General features: G+C 47.6%; 1 protein-coding gene across 2 annotated transcripts in view; it reads right to left on the reverse strand.

The window, feature by feature from the left end:
* Window positions 1-12,344, reverse strand: part of FARP2 (FERM, ARH/RhoGEF and pleckstrin domain protein 2) — a 1,631,776-nt gene that overhangs the window by 390,497 nt on the left and 1,228,935 nt on the right. For both annotated transcript variants that reach the window (XR_015300958.1, XM_086944011.1), the window contains exon 17: window positions 3,941-4,022. Coding sequence is in view for 1 of the 2 variants with exons in the window: in XM_086944011.1 (XP_086800137.1) it covers window positions 3,941-4,022 (82 nt within the window). In the remaining variant the exon portion in view is untranslated. The remainder of the gene's footprint in view (window positions 1-3,940; window positions 4,023-12,344) is intronic.

The raw sequence follows: 12,344 nt of genomic DNA on the forward strand, positions 1-12,344 counted from the left end.
TAGGCCTCACGGCCGCGACGGGGAGCTCAAGGTGTAAGGCCTTGGCAGCCCTCATCAGCACCACAGAATATGCAGCTCCCTCCACCGATGCCACGGAAGGAGGAGAGATCAGACCAGGGTTAGGAGAGTCGTCCAGACCACTGGCATCCCCCAAGTCACCTGTCCAGTCCGGGTCATACTGGCACTCGCGTGACAGAGGGTCCTTGGACCCCTCCCAACCTTCACCGAACTCTTCATCTTCTCCGTATTCGGAGTCAACGATGTAGACCGGCTCCTCTGGGTTCATGGGCCCCATCGGCGCCGGGACCGGCGTCGAGCGACGCCCGTCCGGCCCCGCGTCCGGCGTCGGTGAAGGTAAGGGGACGGCGCCGCCCGGAGCCGGAGCCCCAGTGCCGCCCAAAGCCGGCACCGAGGAACCGGCGTCGCGCGGAGGCGGAGCCGTGGGCAACCCCGATGGAATCGGCGCCGGGTTGGATGGACGTCCATCCGGCGTCGACCCCGAAGGCCCTAGCGGCGCCGGGATCGGCGCCGCCGGCGGCGCCGGAATCGGAGCATCCGACGGCGTCGAGGTAGGGTCAGCAGAACCGCTAGGGCCCCCGGACGGGTTCACTGGGCCCGCAGGCGCCGTGGAACCCGCCGGAGGAGACAGGGCCCTCATGGCCATGAGGAACGCCTCTATCTCCTCAGGCGTCGCACCGTGCCCAGGGACCTGAGGGTATGGGGCAGGTCGCGCCGGCGACTCTCGCGGAGCCGCGGGGTTGGGGTCACCCGAACCCCCGGCCGCATCGCGCGAGCGTCGGGGGGAGTCGGGGGTACGATGACGACGCCCCGACTTCTTGTGTTTCTTACCTGACGAGGATGACGAGTGGTGTCGACTTCCGGAACGCTTGGCGCGGCCCCGCGACCGCTCCCTCGAACGCTCTCTCGACCTCCGGCCGGACCGGGACCGCTCCCGGTCCCGACGTGGGGCCGACACCCGGAGCTCCAGTAGCTTGCGGGACCGCTCCCGTCTAGCTTTGCTGGTGAGGGCCCGGCAGTCGACGCAGGAGTCCACGTCGTGGTCGGGGCCCAGACACCGGAGACAGAGGCGGTGATGGTCTGTGACCGACATCGTGCGCTCACAGTCATCACAGTGCTTGAACCCAGGCATCCTAACAGGCACAAAGTGATAACAATTGGAAAAACTTGGTCAAAAGACCGGAGTACTGCTCTTCAGATCTGCGTCCACTGGCGCGGAAAAAAGAAGAACTGACGTCAGCGCGCGGAGGCGGCGTCTATATACTCCAGCGACGTCATCACGGCGCACGACGCCAACGACGGACGCGGAGCCGCAGGGGACGCCTGCAGACGACGCCTACCGACGCGCAGGGGTACTGCTACGCAAAAGTTTCCGGATCCAGACTGACGCCTGGGGATATTCTAAGGTAAGGAATCTAACACTAACGTGTTTCTTTCAGATTGGATTATGCCAATGTTCTATATCTGGGTCTGCCAGAATATCTCCTTCAGCGTATGCAGGTGACCCAGAACGCTGCAGCTCGAGCGATTTTTGGCCTGCATCGCCGTACTAGTGCCTCTAACCTTATTTTATCCCTCCATTGGCTTCCTGTACGGAAGAGGATACTGTTTAAGGCCATGACCTTAGCCCATAAGGCCTTGCACGGTAATGGTGCAAAATATCTCCAGAAGAGGCTGGACTTCTACCGACCTACGCGATCCCTCAGGTCGGAAACATTGGCTCTAGCAAGGGTCCCACGTATCAAAAGGGCTCGGCTAGGCGGCCGGTCCTTTAGATTCCTTGCCCCCCAGCTATGGAACTCTCTACCAGTGTCCTTGCGGACTACCTCGAACTTGCTTGCCTTTAGGAAGGACTTGAAAACTTGGCTGTTCTCTGGTTAGTGCGTTTCCCCTTATTAGGCTTCTGTCTTTTTACTGTTATGTTTTCCAGCTCTTTCTTTAGGTCTGGAGCACAAAGCGCCGGGACACTCCTTTGGAGTAGCCGTTGCACTATAAAAGTCCCATTTTAACATAACATAACATAACATAACATAAAGGGTCATGACTTTGAATCAGAATATCAAATTTAAGAATAATTGATAACCCTAGCCAAGAAAGGTAGCAAGTGCGCAAATTTCCCACTGCCTTAGGCCGGGGTAGTAGCTACAACAAAAATGCTCGATAAAGGGCTTGCACTTTTAATAGGAATATGAACTTGAACAATAGTTCATAACCTCTGCAAAGAAAGGCAACAAGTGCGCAAATTTGATGAGGTTGATAGACTGTTTCACGTAACAGAAAAGTTCATCGCAATAAATGCATAGAAATGTAGGTTCAACAAAATCAAGATTTATATATGAGTATGGACTGCTTGCTGAAGATGCTGTTGCAACAGTTGATGTGCTTGGTGCTCCAGGAAGTGGGTTGCCCTTCAATCTTTGTGTTGCAGCTCAAGCAAAGTTGTTGGGGTGCAAGTTCTTCATGTGTCGCACTATATTGCAGATTACTTTTGGAGTATTAACCTTCGGCTGGGGTAGTAGCTATGACAAAAAAGTTCAATAAAGGGCCTTGATGTTTAATCAGAATATGAAATTGAGGAATAATTGATAATCCCAGGCAAGAAAGGCAGCAAGTGTGTATCTAAAGCAACACATTTCTGTGGAGTGTGTTGATGTGTGGTCCAAGCATGACACATTGGTAGCAAAGTCTTTAAAATCAAGTTCTCTAATAAATATTGGTTGTCCATTCACAGAAGTTGAAGTACATTTTTAAAAAGTATCATATATTTTTTTCTAAATAAGTCATCTCCTTCAATACGGTCACGTGGATGCATGTGCCTGAAAGTGTACAGGAGGAAATCGAAGATACCCATACAAGTGGAATGGAAGGAAATTTTGAAATAGAATGGGGGAGGTATATTTCATCGCATAAGCGCCACCGGAAGGGAAGCTAAGATTAAGATCAAACATTATTGGTACTACACTCACCCAGACTCACACTTGGTATCCGAACAACTCCCCAGAATGCTGGAGAGGCTGTGGTTCGCCTGGCACCCTCACACCTCTTTTATGACACTGCCCAAAGCTTCCGCCCTATTGGTCAGCAGTACTCAGCAGCATCAGCACAATATTCCACACAGACATTCCCCCATTCTCAGCCAACATTCTATTGGGACTACAAAACGCATTTACCTTCCCACTTCGCTCGCCCTGAGGGTCAGCAATGGCTCTGGCCACAGCTAGACAGGCTGTTTTAGTGCTGTGGGGCAGAGACATGGTTTAAAAATATGGGGCATGGCTACACCGTCTTTGGAACCTAATGGCGATGGAAAAGATCTCAGGATCACAAGAGGCACTTCTTTTGTGAATACATTTTCTCCAACAAGAATACAGAGAACCCACGTGCCTCAAATATTTAAGGGTGCTTCACTTCACCATAAGGGACACCACAGCATAGTCCGGCCCATTATACCCTAAAAGCAGTTGTGGGCACATGGGACATTTATAATGTCTTTGCCAGGCCACTTTAAATTGGGACATGAACCTTTAGACACTGTGAATGAAGAAAAGTGGTGTGGGGAGGACTGTTTGGAGGGTGGGGGAAATTTAAGACCCTAGTTTTGGAGAGGGGCTTTGTTTTCAGTGTTTGTTTTCTATTATGCGCTACCATATATATCATGTCCACCAGCCTTTGGCTGTAGGTGGCACTCCAAAGTATTCCAATACACAGATTTACACCTAGAGAAGTTAAAACTGTCCAAAATAAGAATGCCTACCAACCACGATTTACATGTTGGAGGCCAACTTTCTAAAGAGAAAGCCACACTTTATGAATGTCCTCTACCAGCACATAGTGTCCAGTGAAGCCCGTTGTTCTTCAAGACATTGCTGCAGTGATGTACAATCCAGCCTGAGGCCTTTATTTCTCCCTGCTTTAGACTCACCTTCAGCTTGGTCATGTTATCACACATGATGTCCCCGATCCTCTGGTAGTCTCCTTTTGCATGTGCATTGGATCGTCCTTCCCTGAATCAAAATAAAAGCAAAAACAGTTCAGAAAAGAGAATTTCTGACTGAGCAAAGCTCAGAAATTGAATACATTTGAAGGGGCTTGGCAGCAAGTAATGCATGTCAATAGAGGGTAGCAAGGAGAACAGTGGCAACCGCAGCTCGTTAGTACCTCCGAAACTGCTTTTACTACACCGAGTTATGAAGGTAGTGTGAGAACATTTTGTAACAATTAGAAAATATTGCATAATTTAGATGTGTTTAAAGTAACCTGAGTAGGCCTCAACAAGTCTGCATTGACATCATTTCACATTTGCAGAAAGAAAGGGCAATTTTATTTTTTCAGAACGAGCATTCTCCACATACATGTATTTCTCTTTGTGCTTTTCCATTTCTCAAAATGTGCACAGTAAATTTTCCATTTCACAAAATCAGCACAATAAAAGCCTTGTCTGTTGTGTTTTTTTTTTTACTGCATTACTATACTAATAACCTTGAATTTGTAAAGCGCACAGCTACCTCCGAAGTGGTTTCCCGGTGCTGGGGGCCCTCAGGAAGATTAAGCGAGCTATTGCCCAGAGTCACATGGTGCGGGGCTGACCTGCTGCTGGCGCCGGGGATCGAACCGTAAACCCAGTGGTCCAGAATCAGGCACCCTGGCCGCTGCGCCACATCTCTTCTATAATTGTATTAGTGTGTGTTCCTCTGAGGAAGCCATATCCAGGATGTGCTTGTATGTTGGAATTTTCAAGGCCCATTTCAAAGGCTTGAATGAAAGAACCTTTCCTTCACTGAACATGTTATTGTTTTGTTAAGTTACATACATGTACCATCATCTGCTTAATTTTTTAGGCACACCTCATTCATATATATATACAGTAAAGTTAGTGTTTACTAGGTGTATCTTATTGAATGCATCTAATCTATTTGAATGCTTATTGGTCCTGATTTTCTAACATTGCTAGTCCAACCCTGTCAGACCATTAAAATTAACTAAAGGTGTGTGCCTTTTCTGCCTAAAATCCTGTAAAAGATTATGCTTTTGGGAAATGTGCCAGTCTGTTGTCTTACTACTTAGGGAGCATACTCTATGCTACTCTGTTTACTTACATTACAAAGTTCAATGTCATGATTTACTATACATGAATGGTGTTGGTATTCAAACAAATGTTGATGACATGGACTTTAAAATAAAATCACAAGAGACAACTGTTATATTGTTCCCAGTTCTCAAAACAGATTTACCTCCATACTTGAGAGACACTGTGAAAAAGTAGGTCAAGACTTTACAAGGAAAGAGGTTGGGTTAATTAAAAGTGCAGCGACAGTGCAGATCAGTGTAAAACCGAATGCAGTGTATCCTCGTCCTCCTCAATATAGGCTTACTCATGAAGGTTAGGATGGGATTGTGCCTATCATTGATAAAATGAATAAGCAGGTCACTCTAAAAGATGTCTTAGGTTGCCCATGTAATTCACCTAAAAAGGGCTTCAAGAAACCGAGTCTTAAATTGAGAACAACACAGGATTTGGGCAAAGTAAATGATATAGTTATGCTGTGTTGTTCCATGGTACTGAATCCAGCAATAATTGTGTTTCAAATTCAGATATTGCAGAATCGTTCAGAGTTGTTGATTTGTGATGAGCATTCAGTGTTCATGAGGATTGTCAGTATCTTTTTGTGCTCAGACTCAAATAGAATTTTCATCTGGTGTAAAATCCCACAACTGTATTCAGAGAGCCCCTTCATCTTTTTACAAATACACAAGGAAGATTTTGAATGTTTAAATTTGCCTTGTGAATCAGTACTGGTGAAGTATGCTGATGATTTGACAATTGCAACCAAAGTAAAAGAAGGCTGTAAGCGGGATACAATTGCTTTACTAAATGATTTAGATGGGACTGGGTGTAAAGTTTTCCAGATTAAATTGAGGTACTGACAAAAGGAAATCATTCAATTGGGATATCAAATCAAAAACGCTGTGAGGAAGATATCCAAAGAACGCATTTCTAAAATTCTGCAATGAAACCAAATACACAAAGAGAAGGGAGTATGTTTCTAGGAATGGTTGGCTAGTAATGTCAGTGGATTCCAAACCTTTCCTTGATTGCGAAGATGATGCACAATGACATTGGTGATCTGGTGTCCTGGGACGATGAAGGCAATGAAGTAATGAAAAACGTCCTGGAGCTTAGACCCGGTTTGTGTACCACGCTCACTCTAGAAATGGCCAATTATGAGAAAGGTGTTTATTTATTTTTTCATGAAAAAGAAGGGTGCACACTGTTCTTACTCACCAGCATTGATATGACTCAATGCTTACATTCCTGCAACACTAGCTCTAGTAGCCACTACTTTGCCTGGTTGTTTAAAGATCAATATTATAGTGAGAGAATTGTAATGCGGTATACACCTATTATGTTCATTCCACATTCAGTTAAAAAATTGCTAATTTGTACATAGACTTAAAATCTCACAATTTGCCACCTGTGTAAGTATGAACAGATCATATTGGTGGCAATAAACATTTCCTGTAGCTGATGCAATACCCTGAATCCTGATACACTCTTCCTTTGCCAAAGAAAGCAACTGAGGAAACTGATGATGGAAGTGATGTCTTTGAGCACGTGTGTATAGATGTGACTGAATTATGCGCCAAGATCAGATTTTTGACAAGTTGGATGATTTAGTTTTATTTGTAGATGGTGTCCATGTGAGAATCATGGAATTCTTCAAGAGGCACATGCTGTGGAGGCATCCTGTTTTTTTTAATGTAACTTTAGCACAAGTAGCCAATTTTGGTCCCAGCTAGCATTAGCTGGCACTTCAATAAACAAATGTGCCACAAAGTTTGTATTGATTGAAAGCTTTAAAGATTCCAAAGAATATCGTTGTGAAGTGTGCCACATGCAGGAGTGAAGATAACATGGTTTTACTGTGCAGCACCTCCGCAGATGAAGTTGAAAAATGCTGTACTTGTATGTCTTGTAAATTAGAATTAGACTAGAATTCTGAAACATAAGTGGAAACAGTAAATAACTTTTAGTCACTGTCAGTTCAAACTTTGGATGAACTCAGACACCAGGAAAGTGAGCTGTCAAGGAATAAACAGCAACTTTGGGAAAAAGCGCGATGTACGTGAAATACAAATTGTTTGTGGAGGTCAATTGATTAGGAGATTTGTGTTGTCAGATTCAGTGCTACTGGAGATGGCGAAAGACATGCACTGACCTACACATGTGGGACTTCATGTAATGTTACCCACATTCAGAAGTATTAGTATAGTCTAGATTTTAGAATAAAGCGGAAAACCTGTGACAAATGTGCTTAACCCGTCAGTAAGTCAATGTTGGTACAAAAACATGAGTTAAAGAATCATATGGGATAATCAGAAGGTCCTTTCACAGGGCTACATATAGATTTTGTAGAAATGGAAGTTTGTAACCGTCTAAGATATATCTTAGTGGTCATGTGTTTGTCAGTAGATGGATTTAAGCATATTTGACAAGGCATTGTGACGTAGTGAGGTCAAGCTGCTACTGAGGGAATTGATGTTTGGATTTTGTTGGACTTGGCCCTCCTGGCAGGTTCACCCCTGAACTTTTTGCTTTTGGTATGTGACCTGGTGATAGTGATTTTTGGTTTCTGCGCACTTTACCACTGTGTCCCAGGGTAAAGTGCGTGCATGTGGTGAGGTTGGCCTGCCCTCCCATAGGAATGCATGGGGAATGCATGTGTCCCTGGTAGTTCCTGATGCGTGGGGAGTGCAGGTGCGAGTTTGGTATGTGCGGACTTGTGTGATTGAATGCTGCGCGATGATGTGTGCAGCGTGACTGTGTCTAGTGTGGCAGTGCCACTTCTAGAAGTTGGCATGTTTGTGTAATTGGTGTCTGGCATGTGATTGGCTGGAGCTGGCTGGTGAGCCTGGCTCCAGGAGTCAGGATGGGTCTGCCCCGGTGGTGAGTGTTTAGATTAGCATGCTGATATGAGGGAGGGGTGCACCTGGGACCTGAAAAGGGCTGGGCTTTCCCCAAACAATGCTGGCTCCGCCCCCTGTGGTGCGACTGATGACCCTAGCCTGGCCAGTGAATAGGAAGGGTGGCTGGGCACATCACAGTGCTCCAAAACCAGCTGCGACTGGTTTGCCTCCTCCCTGCACCCTGAGACAAAGGGAAAAGGTGTATAAAAGAGGGGCTGTGACCCCATGAAAATGTTCTCCTGTTCCTGATCAGAAGAGGGGGGCCTGCTGCTGCTGGGCACCAGGAGGACCGCCACTGGGACTGCCTCCCTGCCTGGAGGGCCCCGTGAGCTGGCCCCTGGGCCCAGACTTTGCACCCCCTGCCTGCCTAAGGACTTGTGCTGGACTTCTTTTGGGACCTGTGACCTTGTTCCTTAAAGCGCCTGGGCCGCGCTTGATTTCTCCCCCAGAGGAGCTCTTTCACCTGTGAGGTGCAGCCCGGAGCTGTGATCCCCCTCCTGAGGGATTCCCCGGCGTGGGGATCCCCCTGTCTTTGCTTTTTGGCACGGGTGCCCACCCCGTTTCATTATTTATTTAATTAAGTGCCACCCCGCTTTATGGGTGAATCCGAGGGAGCCTACCCCTCTTGTGCCGGATTGTAAGTTTCATTTCACGGGTGTCTACCCAGTGTTTGCACCGCCTGTGGGGACCCTTGGAGCCGTACTGCTGTGATCACCTGAGGTACGCCTCGCACTACGTGTGTACCGAAGTGCCTCGAAGTACGCTGAGTACGCTAGAAGCGTACCCCTTTGCACCGCCCTCTAATCCTGCGCATCGTACCGGCTTGTGGTACGTCTCGCACAACGCCTGCCCAGTCCGCCCCGCACTCTGTGTGCACAAAGTGCTGGAAGTCCTACGAGTACGCTGGAGGCGTACTGACAACCTGCCTCGCCCGTGATCCGGTACCGCTCGCACTCCGCCTACCAGTGCGGGAAGTTGCCCCCATATGCCTGAAGCGTACCATCTTGCCGCCGTACGCTTGAAGCGTACCAACTTGGTGCAATGTACGCTTGAAGCGTACCAACTTGCTGCGGTACGCCGGAAGCGTACCAACTTGCCCCCATACGCTTGAAGCGTACCATCTTGCCGCCGTACGCTTGAAGCGTACCAACTTGCCGCCGTATGCCGGAGGCGTACCAACTTGCCCCCGTATGTCTGAAGCGTACCAACTTGCCCGCACATTGTCCCCGAGGCCGCGCCGCATCCCGAGGGCCACACTGTACTTAAGTAAAGGCCACCCCGTGCCGCTGCCGCCTCTAGGGGAAGCCGCCTGCCGTGCCTGCCCTCGCCTCCACACAGAGGAGCCTGCAGCCTGTTTACCGGGAGGCAGGGGCACGAGGCACATTGCCATGCCTGCCCCCGCCTCCACGCAAAGGAGTCCACGCTACTGTCCTGGTGAGTGAGGGCTGGGGAGGGACCTCCGCTGCCTTCCTTTAGAGCCCACAAGTCTCAGGGGGCATTTCTCCACTTCGAGTCCCCAGAGAGGGGACTCCATCGTCGGGGGCCTTCATTTGGCATTCAAAGCATGAGAGGCTCCTAAGGGCCCAGTTGTGTGAATACTAGAGCCTGCGAGGCTCCCCTGTGCTTGGGCATTGTGTATCAAGAGCCCACGAGGCTCAGGGGACATTTTTTTTAATTTAGAGCCCACAAGGCTCCAACGTTGGCCGCATTCTTTTTGAGAGCCCCAGAAGAGAGCCAGGAGGCACGCTGGTGCCAGGCTCAGTTCTCCAGCTGCCCAGCAGTTAGTGGGCAGCTGCGTCGTTTAGGTCTTGCGCATTTCTTCCTTTGGCTGCCTGCGCAGCCTGCCCTGACATTGGGACACAGGGCGTTTCAGCCCCAGAGAGGGCAGTTGGCCTGGGGACAGTCACAGGTTGTTGCTTATGTAATTTCTGCGCAATTGTTCTATGCTGCACCTCTGAATGCGTTTTATGCATCATGTGTTTTCTTCCCTACACCTCTGAATGTTGTGGTGCATCATGTGTAACGTTTTCATGCCTAAACACCTAAATGTATAGTGATACTTAGGTGGTTGTTCTTCCTAGTGCAGGTGTTGCTAGTGAGGTCCTGGTTCCCTGCGTAATATTTTCCTACGGTGGTTAGGGTTGCGTAGGTTCAAGTTCAAGCTGTTACTTGTTACCAGTGGTTACTGGTTGTGTGCTTTATTTTCCATTTGGTTCTACAATTGTTCTATGTGCTAAGGGTTATCCCTACAGAGTGCCAAGTCTACCAAGTGCTAGTTCTAAAAGTGTTTATTCCTGACAGTGGCGCCAGTGGCCCTGTCCCATGTCCCATAGACCTAATCCCCTGTAAATTCTGCCTGTGCCTATGGCACATTGTAAAGTGTGTATTTATTATCTAATGTGTTTTGTACAATACAAAGGCTATTTTTATATAGAACCTTGTGTGGAGTTTCTTTTATGGTGGGCCTTGGGTGTTGTTGCTGGGTGCGTGCGCAAACGCTTTACACCTTGCCTCCGAGATAAGTCTGACTGCTCGTGCCAAGCTACCAAGGGGGTGAGCAGGGGTTATCTTGGCGGGTGACTTCCTTGCCCTGACGTAGAATGGTGGTTTCTGCCTGACTTTGGCGCAAGCCTTAGCCAACCAGAAACCCCATTTCTAACAGATTTGGTCTGCCAACCTCTTCAGAATCGGATAGGGAACTCATTTTCTAAATGAGGTAATGAGGGTGCTATGTATGGCAGTGAAAATAAACCAAAAGTTGCATGATAGTTACCAACACGAATCATCAGGTGTAGTGAAGAGAGTAAATAGTATGATGAAAGTAAGGTTCAGTACACTGTTCCTAATGATATCACTGAAAAGGCCAGATGTTCTTCCACTGGTTCTACTGAGCATGAGGAGCACCCGAAATCAACACACATAGGATTACCACCTCATGAGTTGCTAATGGGGAGAGCCATGAGGATTCCTGTTATTCCTTCAGCTGCTCTTGTGAGTACTACTGAAGATCTGGCTCTGGATTACTGTATGATTGAGTTGGTTGGCTCTATATAGATGAGCATACCTTCAGCAAGCTATTAACTTTGCCACAATCTACAGCCTGGACACTGGGATGTGAAACACGCTCAAAAGACATGCTGAAAACCTTGGTGGAAGGAGACCTTTCAAGTCATATTAGTGACGAACACTGCTTGAAAGAGTGGAGGTTTGCTGTGATTGATCCACACATCCCACAAAAAATAGTATGTACTGCAGATGATGATGAAGCAGTGATACAAGCTGTTGATTCACAGACTCAAGATCTGGCTCGCTATGTGAATCTAGAGGGGGGAGAGCAAAGAGTTCTATGAGAACAACAAGAAAAGCAAACTTTAGGAAATTAACCTTTTAAAAATCAAAGCGCAAGAACAGATGCTCGCATTCAGACCGCTGTGCACACTGAAACTTGTCAACAATTAGAAGAGAAGAGCAAATCAAGATATTCGAGTTGCAAGTTGTGCAAATCAAACAGCAAATGAAGATGAAAATGGCGCAGGTGAAGCAAATTAAACTAAAGATGTTAGCTTTATAAAACCTGAAAATTATACAGTTGTGAGAGAAAGAATGTGAGTGTTGCAAATATTCAACATTTTGAAGAGCAATGAAGAGAAACCAGCTGAAGCAGTGACAGAATGAATAACAAACAGACTGAAATTGCCTCCTGTGGTCTGGAAGGAACTGGGGCATAGCAGTGGATGGCGAAACGCACGCTGTATCTCTCTATGTGTATGAAGTTTTGATGTATATAAAGGCTATAAGGGTAGATATGGGGAAATTGCTAACATTTTGGATGCCTTCCAAGAGGCCTCCAGGCTAGGGGGAACTGGAGCGAAACCTAGGTGTTCCGCAACTCCTGAAGAGTCCCCTTACTGTGCAAAGTCAGGTAGCCCTCTCCAAGATGGCGATGTTACAGAGGCTTTTATACCATTTCGCCAATCTGCTGGATGTTATTCCCCATAGCACATTTCGATCACTGAAGACAATGCTAGGCAACCTTATATCGAACAAGGGCTGACATAGGGTAGCCTTATCCAAACTACAACTCCTAAGGAAGTAGGGGGGAACCGAGGGCCCCAGTGTTTGAACACCGCTACCTAGAGGCACTATTGAATGGCCTACCTACTGGATGGCCGGATTTAACCTACAGGAGGTGTGACAACATGTGGGCAACGGGGTCTAAGGCTTTGTACATGGGTTGTTTCTTCAAGATTGACCCTACCTCCAGCCGCAAACAGACTGATTCGGGTTGAGTGTCACTGTAGGGCACTACGAGCCTACTCAGATGATTCCCCATACACACAGGAGACCCCCCTATGATCCAT

Source organism: Lissotriton vulgaris, chromosome 11, assembly GCF_964263255.1.
Source record: "Lissotriton vulgaris chromosome 11, aLisVul1.2, whole genome shotgun sequence".
Lineage (NCBI taxonomy): Eukaryota > Metazoa > Chordata > Amphibia > Caudata > Salamandridae > Lissotriton > Lissotriton vulgaris.